Consider the following 16,492-nt stretch of genomic DNA (forward strand, 5'->3'; position numbering starts at 1 on the left):
TGCGTGAACGTCTTCAGAAAACTATCCACGAGAACTAAGATCTCTTTCTTGATTAGTTGTAGCTAAATTACCTCCCATCATATTGTATGTATAGTTGGGGTTATTTTTTCCAATGTGCATTACTTTACATTTATCCACAGTAAATTTCATTTGCCATTTTGTTGCCCAATCACTTAGTTTTGTGAGATCTTTTTGAAGTTCTTCACAGTCTGCTTTGGTCTTAACTATCTTGAGCAGTTCAGATCATTTAGGAATAAGTTGAATAGGACTGGTCCTAGGATTGACCCTTGGGGAACACCACTAGTTACCCCCCTCTATTCTGAAAGTTTAGCATTTATTCCTACCCTTTGTTCCCTGTTTTTTAACAAGTTCTCAATCCACGAAAGGATCTTCCCTCTTATCCCATGACAGCTTAATTTAAGTAAGAGCCTTTGGTGAGGGACCTTGTCAAAGGCTTTCTGGAAATCTAAGTACACTATAGCCACTGGATCCCTCTTGTCCACATGTTTGTTGACCCCTTCAAAGAACTCTATTAGTAAGATGATTTCCCTTTACGGAAACCATGTTGACTTTTGCCCAACAATGTACGTTCTTCTGGGTCTCTGACAATTTTATTCTTTACTATTGTTTCAACTAATTTGCCTGGTATTGATGTTAGACCTACCAGTCTGTAATTGCCGGGATCACCTCTAGAGCCCTTTTTAAATATTGGCGTTACATTAGCTATCTTCCAGTCATTGGGTACAGAAGCTGATTTAAAAGGACAGGTTACAAACCATAGTTAACAGTTCTGCAATTTCATATTTGAGTTTTCAGAACCCTTGGGTGAATGCCATCTGGTCCCAGTGACTTGTTACTGTTAAGTTTATCAATTAATTCCAAAACCTCCTCTAATGACACTTCAATCTGTGACGATTCCTCATATTTATCACCTACAAAGGACGGCTCAGGTTTGGGAATCTACCTAACATTGTCAGCCATGAAGACTGAAGCAAATAATTCATTTAGTTTCTCTGCAATGACTTTATCGTCTTTAAGTGCTCCTCTTGTATCTCGATTGTTATGGGGCCCTACTGGTTGTTTAGCAGGCTTCCTGCTTCGGATGTACTTAAACATTTTACTACCTTTGGAGTTTTTGGCTAGCTGTTCTTCAAACTCCTTTTTAGCTTTTCTTATTATATTTTTACACTTAATTTGGCAGTGTTTATGTTCCTTTCTATTTACCTCACTAGGATTTGACTTCCACTTTTTAAAAGATGCCTTTTTATCTCTCACTGCTTCTTTTACATGGTTAAGCCAAGCCATGGTGGCTCTTTTACTGTGTTTTGTGAGGTGGGTAGCCCATGCCTCCTTCACCAAATAGAGGATTACAGATTCCATTAACCTCAACAGATTCTACAGCCACCTGATTCAGCTAGCAAGTTTCTATAAAAGCAGCAAAGAATCCTGAGGCACCTTATAGATTAACAGACGTTTTGGAGCATGAGCTTTCGTGGGTGAATACCCACTTCATCGGATGCAAGACTTGCATCCGATGAAGTGGGTATTCACCCATGAAAGCTCATGCTCCAAAACGTCTGTTAGTCTATAAGGTGCCACAGGATTCTTTGCTGCTTTTACAGATCCAGACTAACACGGCTACCCCTCTGATACAAGTTTCTATAGTTACTTTCCCCTGCCTCCCCATGCCATCTCAGCTGATCCCCCTCCTCCTCTTCTCTTCCAGCAACCACCTCTTCTTCATACCTATTCCCATCACCTACCTCACTGCTCCTCACCATGTCCCTGTCCTTCCTTAAATCTTTCCTCTTTATACATCCTCTGCTAGACTCCTCTCTCCTCCCTCCATTCAATCTCTCCCACTCTCACCTTCCACTGCTTCCCTTCACTTGTCACCTCATTTGGAAGATAGCCTGCAAATACTCAGTTTTTACACAAAGCAAAAATTCCACAGCCCTATAATTCTGACAGATCCTTCTAAATACCCTTAGGATGTGCACTTAATTTACCTGAGTAACCCTATTATCTTTCACTGTTCACTTTTCCCCATTACTGTTTACAAACTCTCCCATGTACATTAACTCCTCGCTTAACGTTGTAGTTATGTTCCTGAAAAATGCTACTTTAAGCAAAATGATGTTAAGTGAATCCAATTTCTCCATAAGAATTAATGTAAATGGGGGGGTGGGAGGTGTAGGTTCCAGGGAAATTTTTTTCACCAGACAAAAGACTGTGTGTGTGTGTGTGTACACAGACATAAAAATACACACACAGTATACGTTTTAAACAAACAATTTAATACAAACACAGCAATGATGATTGTGAAAGTTGGTTGAGGTGGTAAAGTCAGAGGGTGGGATATTTCCCAGCGAATGCCTTACTGCTAAATGATGAACTAGCACTTGGCTGAGCCCTCAAGGTGTAACATGTAGAGTGTGAGGCTACATTAACACGTTTCAGAGTGGTAGTCTGTATCAGCAAAAAGAACAAGGAGTACTTGTGGCACTTAAGAGACTAACAAATTTATTTGGGCATAAGCTTTCTTCCTACTGTATTTTCCACTGCATGCATCCGATGAAGTGGGTTTTAGCCCACAAAAGCTTATGCCCAAATAAATTTGTTGGTCTCTAAGGTGCCACGAGTACTCCTTGTTCTTTTTACACTTTACAAGGCAGCATGAATGGGAGGGAGGGGAGACAGCATGGCAGAGAGAGAGACAGACAGAGACACGCACCCTGTGTGTGAGAGAGATAGAGACGCGCATTGCACCTTAAGTACACTGACTCTACTCTAAGTACATTGCCTTTTTAAGTGGATTAGCAAATTGAGACTGCAGCTGCTGCCAGCAGGCTCCCTCAGTCCTGAGCCCTGTCTGTCCCCTGCCTGTGGAGATAAGGTACAGGAGATGGGGGTACAAGAGCGGGGAGAGGGGAACAGCCTGATATTAGCACCTCTCTTCCCCTCATCTGCACAGCAAGCAGGAGGCTCTTGGGAGCAGCTCCCAGGCAGAGGGCGGGAGCAGCACACCGGGGGGGGGGGGGGGGGGGGAAGGGGTGGGGGTGGAGGAGAAAGGGACAGCTGAACTGCCCGGCAACTGATAGCATGTTGGGTGGCTGCCACACAGGGAACTTAGGAGAGAGGGGAGCTGATAGGGAGGCTGCCGGTCCACCCTGGTTTCAAGCCCCCACCAGCTAGCTCCAATGGGCTGCTCTTCCTGCAAGCAGTGGACAAAGCAGGTGGCTGCCAAACAACGTTATAACGGAGCATTGCACAACTTTAAACAAGCATGTTCTCTAATTGATCAACAACATAGCAACGTAACAATGAAACAACGTTAACTGGGACGACTAAGTGAGGAGTTACTGTATCATAACTGAAATTAGACAAGCTCTTGGAACACGGAACAGTGGTAGATTTCCCGGGTGTGTCCAAATCCAGAAAGCAGCTTTTAAAGTGTCACCCCATGTCTTTTTAGGCATCTGTGTAAACTTTTAGGTGCTCAGTGTGTAAATCTTAATGCACTTCTCCCTAAGCACTCCTGGCAACTTCTGAGATTAAGTTAAAAAAATTTCAAAAATGTAGTGCTTTCCCCACTTGCTGTATGAAAGATGCACACAACAATTGACTGCATAATAAGTGCTGTCAAATGCACAATATAAAACTGAAAACAAAAAATATTTCCCTGATCTCTAACATTTTTACTGTTGTAGATACTTTTAACAGTAGTTAAAAAAAAATTCAGACAAGTTCCTTGTCCAGCACAATAGGACCCTACCTGGTTTGCAGCCTTTAGGCAGTACTGAAATACAAATGTGTAATTTTCATCCTGTCAATTAAATGGACAGTGCAAAACCATTTGAATCTGAAAGGAGCCAATAACGCAGCTCCAACTAGCGCCAGCTTCCCTCACTGGCAATCCTTGTATCTTTATCTGACCTTACACTGCAGGTTAACTCACAGTTACAAACACATTCATGTGGTAACAAGTTACTTAAACATCCTTCTTGTTTGATACTCTCAAAGTGAGTAGCTTTCAGATGCTCAGAATTACAAAACCAACTACAGCGGGCAAAATTCTTTTTGCAAAGCAGAATGAATTCTATTGCTGATTTTTAGTAAAAATTTATCTCAAATATCTGAGACAACTATGCACTTACAAACATACTATTCATTGCAAAAATGTTTAAAAAGAAGCAGCAGGTTGAAACAATTATCTGGCACTCACTGAGTTTAACTGATCCATCCATTCCTAAAAGCACGTTGTCACTCTTAATATCTCTGTGGATTACCTGGTTGGCATGTAGGAACTCTAGTGCTTGTAAACACTGTACAGGGGAGGAGGAAAAGGAAAACATTTATCAAAAGCAAATACAGTTTGTGTACTGTGAATCAAACAGCAAAATTTATGTGCATATAATGCAATGTGTAAAAAGGTAGCAGGTATTACTTTAAATATCCAGCAGAGGAAGCTCTTATGATGAGAAACCAGACTACTGCCATCCAAAATTCACTGAGGTCAAAACCTGCTTCTTTAACCTCAGAGAAGACGCTATTTCTTTGACATCACAGAATTGCAAAATGAACTAAAAGTGCTCACCAGCCAGGCATCATCCAAGATTCCCCAAAGTTCCAAAGCACTTTCACTTTGCTAATGTTACTTTTCACAGCTTTTCAGTTGTTGGGGAATCCTGACTGACTACTGAGATCAGTTTCCTTTGGTAGAGTTTCACTATAAGGAGAATGCTTCACTCTTAAATATATGTAGTGCTTGCTATAAGGATGGGTGCAAAACAGTTTCCATTATAAAATTTTTTACATAATTCTAGCTCTCTCAATTATTCACTTTTTTGGCTGAAATTGTCCATGTTGGGTTTCTGCCTAAAGGTATTATTTGAGGAAAATCCCTCCAGATATTTGAGTTCAGCAAAGGTAAAAAAAAACAAAAACAAAAACACCCTACATTCTTCCTCACTATAAAGAAAAAAAGAAAAAGGTATATATATTTAAAAGGCTACAACCAAAACAGTTGGGTTTGAAACTTGCTACAAATTAACTCCTATTGAGAATTAATACATATGCTCATCTTAGAAAAGTGGGTTTGATTTACCAGTCATGAATATTCTGAATTTACATGTTGGGCAGTAGAATTATTGGTTAAGTCAAAAAAGTTTTAAGTAAGTTTTAAGCTTAAGTTTGAACTCATTCATGGGCGGCTAGTTAAATGCAGAGTATTAATTTTCAGTTTATTGGAAACTAGATGCCCAATACAAAGTTAAATTGTCTCCAGACAGATCATTTTAAAACCACCATATCTATAGGTTTGTCTTCAAATCTTTCTTTGAAAGTGAATCACTCCAGCCATCTGAAACTTTCTCTGAACTCCATCCAGCCTGTCAGTATCTTTCTGGTAACATGATAACCAGAATGAACATAATATTGCAGGTGCCAAATAGAAAGGGACACTCCTACCCCACTGCTCCATGATTTGAGATATCTATATACCAGCCCCAAACTCCATCAGCTTTTATTGTCATGTTGCATTGCAAACTCATGTCTCATTTGCATTCTGCTGTCACCTTTAGCCAGCTCTATCCATCAGTGGTTCCCCTCCCACTACTTTGGATTGGTTTTTCCCCAGATCTTTTAGGTTGCATTTTTTTGTTACTCATTTTGCTATTTTTCTGCACATCTCATCTTCATATTATTTCCCTGCAATCACTAGTGTCAGTAGAATTCTCTCCAATTAAATATCCTCTTCGAAACTAGTTAAAATGCTGCTTAATTCCTCTTTCAGATTATTAGTAAAGATGTTAAATGAAGCCTGGACATCATATCAATTGTTGCAGTGGCTGGCCAGTAATATAAATGTATCTCAAAAAATGGGGGAGGAAAGATTGCACTCTCACCCCCTACCCACAGAAACTTAACACCCACCTCTCTGCAAACAGCAGCAATCTGTGCCTCATCCATGCAAGTTTCTGTGACCACATCAGTGAGTGACCCTCCAGCAAGGTACTCCATCACAACAAACAATTCATCACCTACAAGAAAACTAAAGGCAGAAAATACAGAAATAAGCTCATTTGCCAGGAGTGAAGAATCAGGACTGATAAATGACTGACAGTGTATTGCAGCAACTGTTCAAGAGAATACTTCACAATAGGCCTGACAAAATTCACCCTGAGGTATTTAAGGGAAGTAGCTGAAGCAATCATGGACCCATTAGCAATCAAATGAATTCATGAAGGAAAGGTGAGGTCCCAGAGGACTGGAGAAGGGCAAACATAGCACCTATCTTTAAAAAGGGGAACAATGAGGACCTGGGGAATTATAGACCAGTCAGACTAACTTCAACATCTGGAAAGATACTGGAACAAATTATTAAACTATCAGTTTGTAAGCACCTAGAGGATAATAGGATGTTAAGGAATAGCCAGCATGGATTTGTAAAGAACAAATCATGCCAAACCAACCTAATTTCCTCCTTTGACAGAGGTACTGGCCTAGTGGATGTGGGGAAGCAGTAGACATGATTTATCTTATTTAGCTTTTTGGAAGTCCCACATGATATTCACATAAGCAAACTAGAGAAATGTGGTCTATGAAATTACTAAAGTGAGTGGTGATTAAAAAACCGTACTCAGTTATCATCAATGATTCACTGTCAAATTGGGAGGACTTATCTCATGGGGTCCTACAGGAGTCTGTCCTGGGTCCAATACTATTCAGTATTTTCATTAATTGCTTGGATAATGGAGTGGAGACTATGCTATAAAGTTTGCAGATGACACCACTCTGAGAGGTTGCCAGCACTTTGGAGGACAGGATTAGAATTCAAAATGATTGTGACAAATTGATCTGTAATCAACAAGATTAAATTCAATAAGGACAGGTGCAAAGTACCACAATTAGAAAGGAAAAATCAAATGCTTACATACAAAATGGGGAATAACTGGCTAGACAACAGTACTGCAGGAAAGGATCTTGGATCACAAATTGAACGTAAGCCAACAATGTGATGCAGCTGTGAAAAGGGGAAATATTCTGGGGTACATTAACAGTAAGATACAGGAGGTAATTGTCCCCCTGAACTTGGCACTGGTGAGGCCTCAGCTGGAGTCCTATGTCCAGTTTTGGGTGCCACACTTCAGGAAACGTGGAGAGAATCCAGATAAGAGCAGCAAAAGGGGTGAGAGATTTAGAAAATCTGACCTATGAGGAAATTTTTAAAAACGGGCCATGTTTAGTCTTGAGAAAAGAAGACTGAGGGGAAAACCTGATAACAAGCTTCAAATATGTTAAAGGCCGCTATGAAGAGGACAGTGACCAACTGTTCTCCATGTCCAATGAAGGTAGGACAAGAAGCAATGGGCTTAACCTGCAGACAGGAAGATTTAGGTTAAATATCAGGAAAGCTTTCTAACTACAAGGATAGTTAAGTATTGGAATAGGTTACCAAGAGAGGTCATGTAACTTCCATAATTGGAGATTTTTAAGAATAGTTTAGACAAACACCTGCTAGGTATGGTGTATTTGGTCCTGCCTCAGTTCAGGGAGATAGACTACAAAACCTCTTGAGGTCCCTTCCAGCTCTACATTTCTATGAGTTTTAGATCAATTAGAAAAAAAGTTTTTAGGTAGACAGACTGGATTTAAAAGCTGGGACCAAGCTTCTCTTACCAAAATGCCTAAAGATCTTCTCTGACTAAAAAGTCAGGGTAACAGTTTTGCATCTCATCTAAAACAGCACCTCCAGCAGCGCAGTGCTCCCCAACCCCAGTTTGGGATATTGGTTTGGTACCGAATAAGAAAAGAATGCTCCTTACTGAATCACCAGCCCTATGCCCTGCAACACACCTGGCTTTTGCCTGGCGATCTCTTAACCCGAATACTCATTGTACCTCCTATGTGCACAGTCCCGGCCAGGTGGGTTTGTATTTAAGGTGCTAGCTCAACCTGCTGCCCATGCTACTCGCCACATGGCTATTTTTAGTGATTTTTAGAGTGCTAGCTCAAGCAAAGCTAACATGTCTGTCTACCTGAGCTAGGAAGCATGCTTCAAGCTGCAGTGGAATCAGACCCACAGTGATCATAGAAGATGTCAGGTTAGAATCCTGACTCCTGGGAGAAGGAAGATTAACTGTTTGATTGTCTGCATTTACCTGTCTAGGAAGTTAACTATGTTGGGATTCTTTAACTCTTTCATTACCAGGATCTCATTAATAATCAACTCCTTCTTGGGCTGCTTCTGCAGGTTTATCTGTTTGATAGCAACCTGAAAACGAGGGAAAAGAGTAAAATACAAGATGAAGTGTTAGTCCTACAAACCTGAGTGCCAACCCACTGCAACACTAAACATTTATAATATTACAGAAAAAGTTAATTGAATGATTAGAACAGAGTTGTAGACAAGGCATGTAGGTTAGTAATAACAAGGAATGCTCTGTTAAACTGTCCAACAGCTTGCTGGCTATAGCCTATGTACAAGGTGGGACTGAAGCTGTATTTTATGAAAAAGTCTAGCAAGTCAATAAAGTGGCAGCATGACGGCTCCAGACAGTGAGCCAAATTCAAAAGCGACACAAATGGTGATCTAAATTGCACATCAGGTGCAGGTAGGAGTAGCTTGCAGCATGAGGGGAAGCAAATGATAGGGTTATGGCAAGAAAAGAACAGGAAACTATGAAGTGATGTGATGAGCACAGGCAATCTGCTTTATCTTACACCTTCCTACATCATCCTGTTAATTGCATTTCCTGCTGTTAATTCCCCTTCCATCGCTAGTTATCCCAAATTACTAATGTGCAACTTACACCACTCTTAACATGATTCCATCATAGTCAAGGAAATGCAGTGCCAGCAAAAGTGCCAACACAGTGCAGATCAGAATAGAGAGAAGTGGAGGAAGGGTTTGGGGGAGACAGAAATGAAATCAGAATCAAGAGAGAAGCTATTAACAGGCTTGAAGATGAGAGATTTTGTAGTGGATACAAGTGATAGCCAGTGCAAGGTTTTCAGGACAAGGCAATAGGATTGTTTCTATATGTTTTGTTCTGAACAGACTAGCATTTGAATAAAAGTGCATTTGCAAGGCAAAAGAAGCTGCAAATATGAAGGTGTGAAGAGACAATGCCCAAAAGAATGATTCAATAAAGTGACTGATGAAAGAAAAGCAGACATGCTGTTAAACAGGTGAGAGGTGAACTTTTACAGCATAGCAAGACAAGGAACAAAGAGGAGCTTGGTGGGGTGACAACTTCAAAATTACAGCCATAAAGTCTGAAAAGAAGAAGATCAAGGTTGAGAAATTGAGAGGAATGAGTTTGACCATTAATAACTATGGTATTCTTCTTGACAAGAAGAACCATGCCCATCTAAGAGTTGGAAGTAGGTGTCTTATAATTAAGACAGATGGAGAAGGAATGGTCTACTGTCTGATATGTCATCACTTCCAGAGCTAAAATAGCTTTTAGAGAATGCAGCTGCATATTGTCTAAATGCTGCAGTGAGGTAAAAGTGGTTATGAGGAAGCCATGTGAAAGATGGTTTCACTGCTAGAGGGAGGAAAGAGATTGGAAGTGATCAAGTGTTGGATCAATGACGTCAGACACAATCAATGGTCAGACACCAGAGATTTCGTGGGAACTACACAGAGGATCAGTAGTGTTATTGGAAGGGACAGGGAAAAGCTGACAATGTGATACTGCCGCAGACCGATGCAATTCTGGAGTGGAAGAAATAGTAATAAGCTCTGTTCAGAGTAGAAGAGATGTCAAGTGGGTGAAGGACTGAACTGGCAGTGTTAGAATGACTCCGGAGATTACAGAATAGCAATAGTATCACTGAAGATCAGAAGGAAACCTGGGAGAGAGGCTATGTAATATTCACAATAAAACATGACAATACTGCATATTTTGGTGCACCAGAATTTTAGTTTAGTTTTTTGGGTTTTTTGGTAGGGTTTTGGGGGGTGGGGGGGGGGGTGAGGGGGGAGCTTAAGGATTTGAGCTATTATTGTACCATGGTTTCTGGAGAGAGAGGCAATGGAAAGTGTTTTTATAGGGTAGGTTGCTTGAAAGATGTACAGCGAGTTAGTTGTCTCTAATAGGAAGTAAAGAAGGGCTAGAAAAACAGAATCCAGGTATGAGATTTTGTTATAGATGGACAAGCACATAAAGTGCTTAGTGAGAGACAGGTAAAGGAAAGTACAGGGAAAAATTACTCATTACATCCAAGGTGTGGTTACTGTTAGGCAGAGGAGGTAGAAAAGGGGAAGAAAGTCAACAGCTATAAAGGTGAGAGGTAAAACTGCAGGTGAGAATATTTCAGCTATTAGCAAAATGAACATTCAGGTGCCAGAGGAGGTGATGGCAGAAGGAGAGACTGACTGAGCTGATGGGTAAAGCAATTAAAGAAAAGATGACTTTAGAAAGAAGCCGACAATTGTGAATTTTAGTTGTAGGGGACCAGTGGAGTAAAAGACGTTCAAAGGAAAACATCAAAGCAAATAGGATGGTGAAGGCTTAACCAACAATTTGTAGATGACAATGATGCCACCACGTCTGCCAGATGGTGTGAGTGTAATCAATGGGAAGAATCTGGGAACAGGATATGGAGAAGGTAGTCTAATTAAAATAGAAGGAACTGTTTGGTGAAAAGCAATTTCCATATGGGCAAGACTATCATGTCACAGATGAAGCTATGTAGAAGGCTAAATGCAAAATTATTGGTCAGAATTCAAGACAATATTGCCTACGACACTTAGAGGTTAAACAGTTTTCAAAACCCACAACTCTGAACATCTTGGTCCTTTTGCATTTCATTGGACAAACAAAACCCTATTTTTAGTATTCATCATCTGGTTACTACAAAACAAGGACTGCACTGTTACAAATGACTACGACGAATATTCTACTGGGAAGTAATGCCAGAGATGGGAGCCACTGATAAAAAAACCTATCCAATTCACTTCCATCACCCATAGATGCGGATTTAAACGGAAAATATTCACACAGATCTTACCTCCTGTCCTGTTGCCACATCGATAGCTGTGAAAACTGTACCTGAAGCCCTGTGAATACAAGGTATGTGATTAGCTGTATGATTTCAAATCTAACAAGGATATACATGCAGACAGATCAAAGATTTTTTTTTAAGTTTTGCACACCTAAAAACTGTAAAGAACTGCACATTTGTGTGAAAAAGTATTTCCGTTTGTTTGCAGAAAACCTGCTGCTTATTAATTTCATTGGATGACCCCTGGCTTTTGTACTGTGTGAAAGGGTAAACACACACTTATCTAGTCACTTTTTCGACATCATTCATCATGATGTTATAGGCCTGTATCATATCCCTCCTTAGTCATATTTTCTCTAGGCTGAACAGCCCTAATCTTTTTAGTCTCTCCTTGAAAGGAAGCTATTTTATATCCTTGAACATCTCTGCTGCTCTCCTCTGAACCTCTTCCAGTTCCACCATATTTCTTTTTAGGCAACCAGAATTGGATACAGCATTCAAGGTGTCAGTCACACTGTGGATTTATATAGTGGCATCGTGATATTTTCCATCTCTTTCCTAATAGTTCTTTTTGACTGCCATGCACATTTCGTGGAAATCTTCAGAGATCTATCCATGGTAATGCCAAGAGCTCTTTCTTGGAAGGTAATAGCTTAGACCCCATCATATATGTAAATACATGTATACACATATGTATAGTTGGGATTGCTTTTTCCCCACGTGCGTTACTTTGCACTTATCAATGCTGAATTTCATCTGCCATTTTGTTACCCAGTTTTGAGAGATTCCCTCAATTCTCCTCACAGTCTGCTTTGGACTTAACTATTTTGAGTAATTTTGTATAATCTGCAAAGTTTGCCACTTCACTATTCATCTCCTTTTCTAGATCATTAATGAATACGTTGGTCCCAGGACAGATAGTTGGGGAATCCTCTTGTTCACCTCTCTCCATTGTGAAAACTGAACGTATACCCATCCCTTTGTTTCCTATCTTTCAACCAGTTACTGATCCATGAAAGGACCTTCCCTCTCATCGGCTGCTTAGTTTCCGTAAGAGCCTTTGATGAGAGACCTTGTCAAATGCTTTCTAAAAATCCAAGTACACTGTATCGACTGGATCACCCTTGTCCACATACGTGTTGACTCTCTCAAAGAATTCTAGTAGATTGGAACGGCCTGATTTCCCTTTAGAAAGCTAGTGAAATCACTAGGTAGCAAACAGCTTTCATAGAAACAAGAGGAAATACTTTTTCACACAATGCACAACTAACCTGTAGAACTCACTGCCATGGCATGTTGTGATGGCCAAAAGTGTAACTGGGTAAAAAAAATGAACTGGATAAGTGTATGGAGGATAGGTCTATTAAAGACCATTAGCCCAGATGGTCAGGAATGGAACCCCATGCTCGGGGTGACTCTAAACCTCTGATCACCAGAAGCTGGGAGTGGAAGACAGGGTGGATCACTCCATAATTACCCTGCTCTGTACTCTCTCCCTGAAGTTCTGGAACGGGTCACTGCTGGCAACAAAATACTGGGCAAGATGGACCATGGTCCGACCCAGTATAGCAGCTATGTTCTTAAGAAAGAAGGGGATTCAAGGGGTACTCAGATAAGGAGTACTAAATACAAATACCAGCCAGTTCAGAAAGAGCACATTAGTCACCACAGGACCAGCCTCTTACATAGTGAGAGGAAAACTACTTTGCTTGCATGTCAGGGTATGCAAATCCCTATACCTTGTGCTATTCCCAAATATTGGATAAATCAGACAATCAGTTCTAAAGGGGATTCTATTCCACCCCTCATTCCCCTACACACACAAAAAATATCGTTAGAGGGGATGCAAGCACAGTAAGAACAACATTTATATTTAAAAAATTATGCAAGCTCTGCCAGTATTCATCCTTCAACTGAACTTTTACATTGAAATGATTTATGGAAATATTTAGAGCAAGTTACATTAGATTGGTAGCACCTTGACCAGGGTAGGAAAAACTTGCCTTGTATCACCCTTATCTGTTCTTTTAATGTTATGACTAGTGAAAAGGTACATTTATCTCATGAGGGGGAAGAGCAGAAAAAAGACAGAAGTTCACTTAAATGAACACATTTTCACTCCCACCCAGTCTCACCAGAAAGTGGTTTGTTTCCAAAGAGACATTAATGCACAAGCACAGTCCCATAAAGGAACAGATTCAAAACTTCCACTACTGTTTCAAGTCTCCTGCATCTGATTATTACTGCTTATACACTGACATTTCTGCTTTAATAAACAGTGGCTAAATAACAAAAGTACATCACACCTTTAATACTGGTTCATTCACTGAAAAATTTCGGACAGCTCTACAAATACTCACCCCTGCCCAATTTTTTCATATCTGGTGTATTTTTTCTTGGGATCTCCTATGCTCACAATAGTCCCTGAAAAAAAATTCCACACAAAACGTAAAACCAACCAGTGACTTAAGGGAGCATTCTTCACTTTTTATTAGAGTACAATGTGTACTTTTTTCTTTTGATTCTTATGGACATAAAAACTTTTTATACGGAACTGCACTTCAATTAAATGATATTCTTCTGTATGACGTTTGTGACTTGTAACACTTTTGTGGGATGAATCAGTAATAAATCCAGTAATTGTACTGTCTATTTTAAACTAAGTCATTGCCTCCTTTGTGCTAGACAACGGCATTGGTTTGGTGAATGAGTGCATCTATGAAGGTTATGGAATTAGGGACAGCAAAAATCCACTGTATTCTGCACTAAAAGGAACCGCTCCGTAGAAGCTGATCACTGAGCCACAAGTGCAACATTGAAGCTGTATTATGGCCAAACAGGGAAATTTTGTTTACTTGTTAATTTCCATTCTTCAAGACCAGTCCAGATTCCTGAATACAGTTCCTCCCAACTAGCAGATGACAGAAAATAATCAAGTCTTTGGGTTACACCACACTTATATGAAAAATGGGGATGATGGCCTAGTCAAAAGACTTAGTCATTTGTCTCCATTTTCTGGCTAACAGAAACTACAACCAAGCATCTGTACAGATTGTTTTACAATAGCCTCAGTTCATACATCATGATGATTTGATATCTGCAGTCTTTTCTGTAACAGATTCCAATAGGTATTATCAGGTCAAAGCAATGTGCTGATGAGGTCTCCACAGACCCCTCCCATATAAATAAGGGAATTACCGATAACTAGCATCAATACTGGAATTTGTATTTTAAAAAAAAATTACAACTCACGTAGCTTTTCCATGATGTCTTCATCTGACATTTTGGTCTTCTTTTTCTGCTTATCAGCTGACTTGGCAGCACTATCACAAGTGTCACCAGCTGGTGCAGGGATAGGGTCAATTACAGACCGTGTGTAAATCTATGGGGAAAGAAAGAACATTCACTAAGAGCTCAGAGTTCTCTTTGCAACTGCCATAAATTCTTATCTGATCACTACCATTGTTTCACTTAAAACTTTTGGAACCAGGAGCCACTTGTTCTGAGAATTGCTGCTTTTGAATTCTAGCCAACGTGACTGCAACACTACTTGATTCTGAAAGACTGACCTGTAGACTTGCTGGACAGCGCAGACAGCTAGGGGTCAATTTACTCAGGAAAGAGATCGCTGATGCCTCTAGCTTCTATAGTTTCTACAGCTGGGGACTCATTGCAAAAACTGTTCTACAATGTATTTTGGTACATCATTGCTTTGCTCTGCCAGACTAGGTGGAAATCTCTCCAAACACTGCAGAAGCGTGAACTACATAGTCTGGTACTCACCTCCATAAACTGATAATCTGAAAGCTTAGCTGGAAATACAGACATTACTAAGCACAGTAGTCTAACCTCCACTTTTTTTGCAGGGTTGAGGGAAGGCTTTCTATCCATTTGTTCTCCAATAGGATGTCCTTATTACACCATATGCTGGAACAGAGGCTAGGGTTTGACTGCCCCTTCATCCTTTGTACATTTTCTCTTATTTCTTCAGTCTTTCCTCACATTACATGATGCCCACCCATCAAAGAAGATGGAAACTGCTCTTTATTTAACTGTGGGACATATCATCTGAAAGGAGATTCTATGAAGTAGTAAGCTATAGTAAAATGAAGATGCAGTAGATACCTTTGCATAGCCCAATCTTTTGGTTTTGGGGAGCAGAAGATAGTTCAGATTTGTACATGGGTCTCCCCTAAACTACCTAACCGTTCATCATTTGAAAAACTGCATAAATTGAGTTATACTTGCTCATGTGGCAATATTTACAGATCTTTAGACATGTAATGTTCCACCTATATCCTTATTTAAATGTCATGTGGCCTATTCCTTAAAGCAATATTCTGTGAACATTGTATACATTCCATACCTACCATTCAGACAAAGAAAGGCAACAGTGGAAGAGAAGATGACATCTGGCCTTTATAGGCACATAAGGAGGGTCTCTGGAGGGAGGTTGGGGTGAGGGAGTTAAAGATGGTGCTAAAGCTTAAATAAGAACTTAAGTGTTTAAGTTCTCACATGTAAAATTTAGTACTAATAATATTCTTGTTGGTGGAATAAATTCCCACTTAACTACAATGCAGAGCGTTTTTTGTGATGGGATAATAGTTTAATAGAAAAAAAAATCAAGCACACAGTATGTGAGTTTAAGTTTTTTTAAAACGTATATTACCCACAATATCTGGGATTTGCTAGGTGCATTGGTAAAGTTTTCTAATGATCCTCCTTATAATGTGTTTTAGAGGATAAGGAAATGAATTTGGGATATTTTTTCCCAATGCAGCCCTGCAAAATATAGCACTAATTTGGACACTCCTGGTCCAACTGGTACCTGGGAGTTAGCTATAGCTAGGAAAAAACATGACTACTAAAATAAAATTAACATAAATAAAGTGAAATTTTGCAAAGAATAATCTTCTCCAATCTGATGTTGGCAGGGCCCATGGGAAGAGGGCTGCAATAGACAGACCAGAAAGTAATGTAAAAAAACAAAAATACCAGAGTAAATTAAAAAAAACAAACACACTCACTGATTTTGTATGATCTGGTCGAGGGGCAATAACCGGAGGAGGAACCTCTTCATCATCGTCATCTTCTACCACTGCTGTTGAGGGCTCTGAACCTTTGGCATTGGGCTATATTTTTGTTATTGAATGGAATCAAGGGGAAATAAAGTATTTATTTAGTGGAAGCAAAGCTGTTGTTTTTCCCTAAAATCGTAAACAGCTTATGAGTTTTAAGGCATTTTTAGAATGAGGATCCAGGAATTCTTAGTAATTTAGAACTAAAGTAAGTATGCTGAGAGACATAAGAGTCTCAGTACATTTATTACAATATTTGGTTTATTACATTTCATTTATAATCATGATCATATATGATATGTTCATGATTTTAACAATACTTTTATTTAAAAAGAAATATCTGAATATTTAAAATTACCTCTTCTACTACTCTAAGTTGCCAGAAGCATATGTTA

At 39.7% G+C, this 16,492-nt stretch overlaps 1 protein-coding gene across 3 annotated transcripts in view; it reads right to left on the reverse strand.

Annotated features, from left to right (window-relative positions):
• Nucleotides 1-16,492, reverse strand: part of PAK2 (p21 (RAC1) activated kinase 2) — an 81,458-nt gene that overhangs the window by 7,662 nt on the left and 57,304 nt on the right. For all 3 annotated transcript variants that reach the window (XM_039489378.1, XM_039489379.1, XM_039489380.1), the window contains 7 exons: nt 16,047-16,151; nt 14,269-14,398; nt 13,377-13,440; nt 11,023-11,071; nt 8,163-8,275; nt 5,935-6,052; nt 4,226-4,325 (listed from right to left, as the gene is read on the reverse strand). In XM_039489378.1, the coding sequence (XP_039345312.1) occupies nt 4,226-4,325; nt 5,935-6,052; nt 8,163-8,275; nt 11,023-11,071; nt 13,377-13,440; nt 14,269-14,398; nt 16,047-16,151 (679 nt within the window). The remainder of the gene's footprint in view (nt 1-4,225; nt 4,326-5,934; nt 6,053-8,162; nt 8,276-11,022; nt 11,072-13,376; nt 13,441-14,268; nt 14,399-16,046; nt 16,152-16,492) is intronic.

Source organism: Mauremys reevesii, linkage group 9 (assembly GCF_016161935.1).
Source record: "Mauremys reevesii isolate NIE-2019 linkage group 9, ASM1616193v1, whole genome shotgun sequence".
NCBI classification, from domain to species: domain Eukaryota; kingdom Metazoa; phylum Chordata; order Testudines; family Geoemydidae; genus Mauremys; species Mauremys reevesii.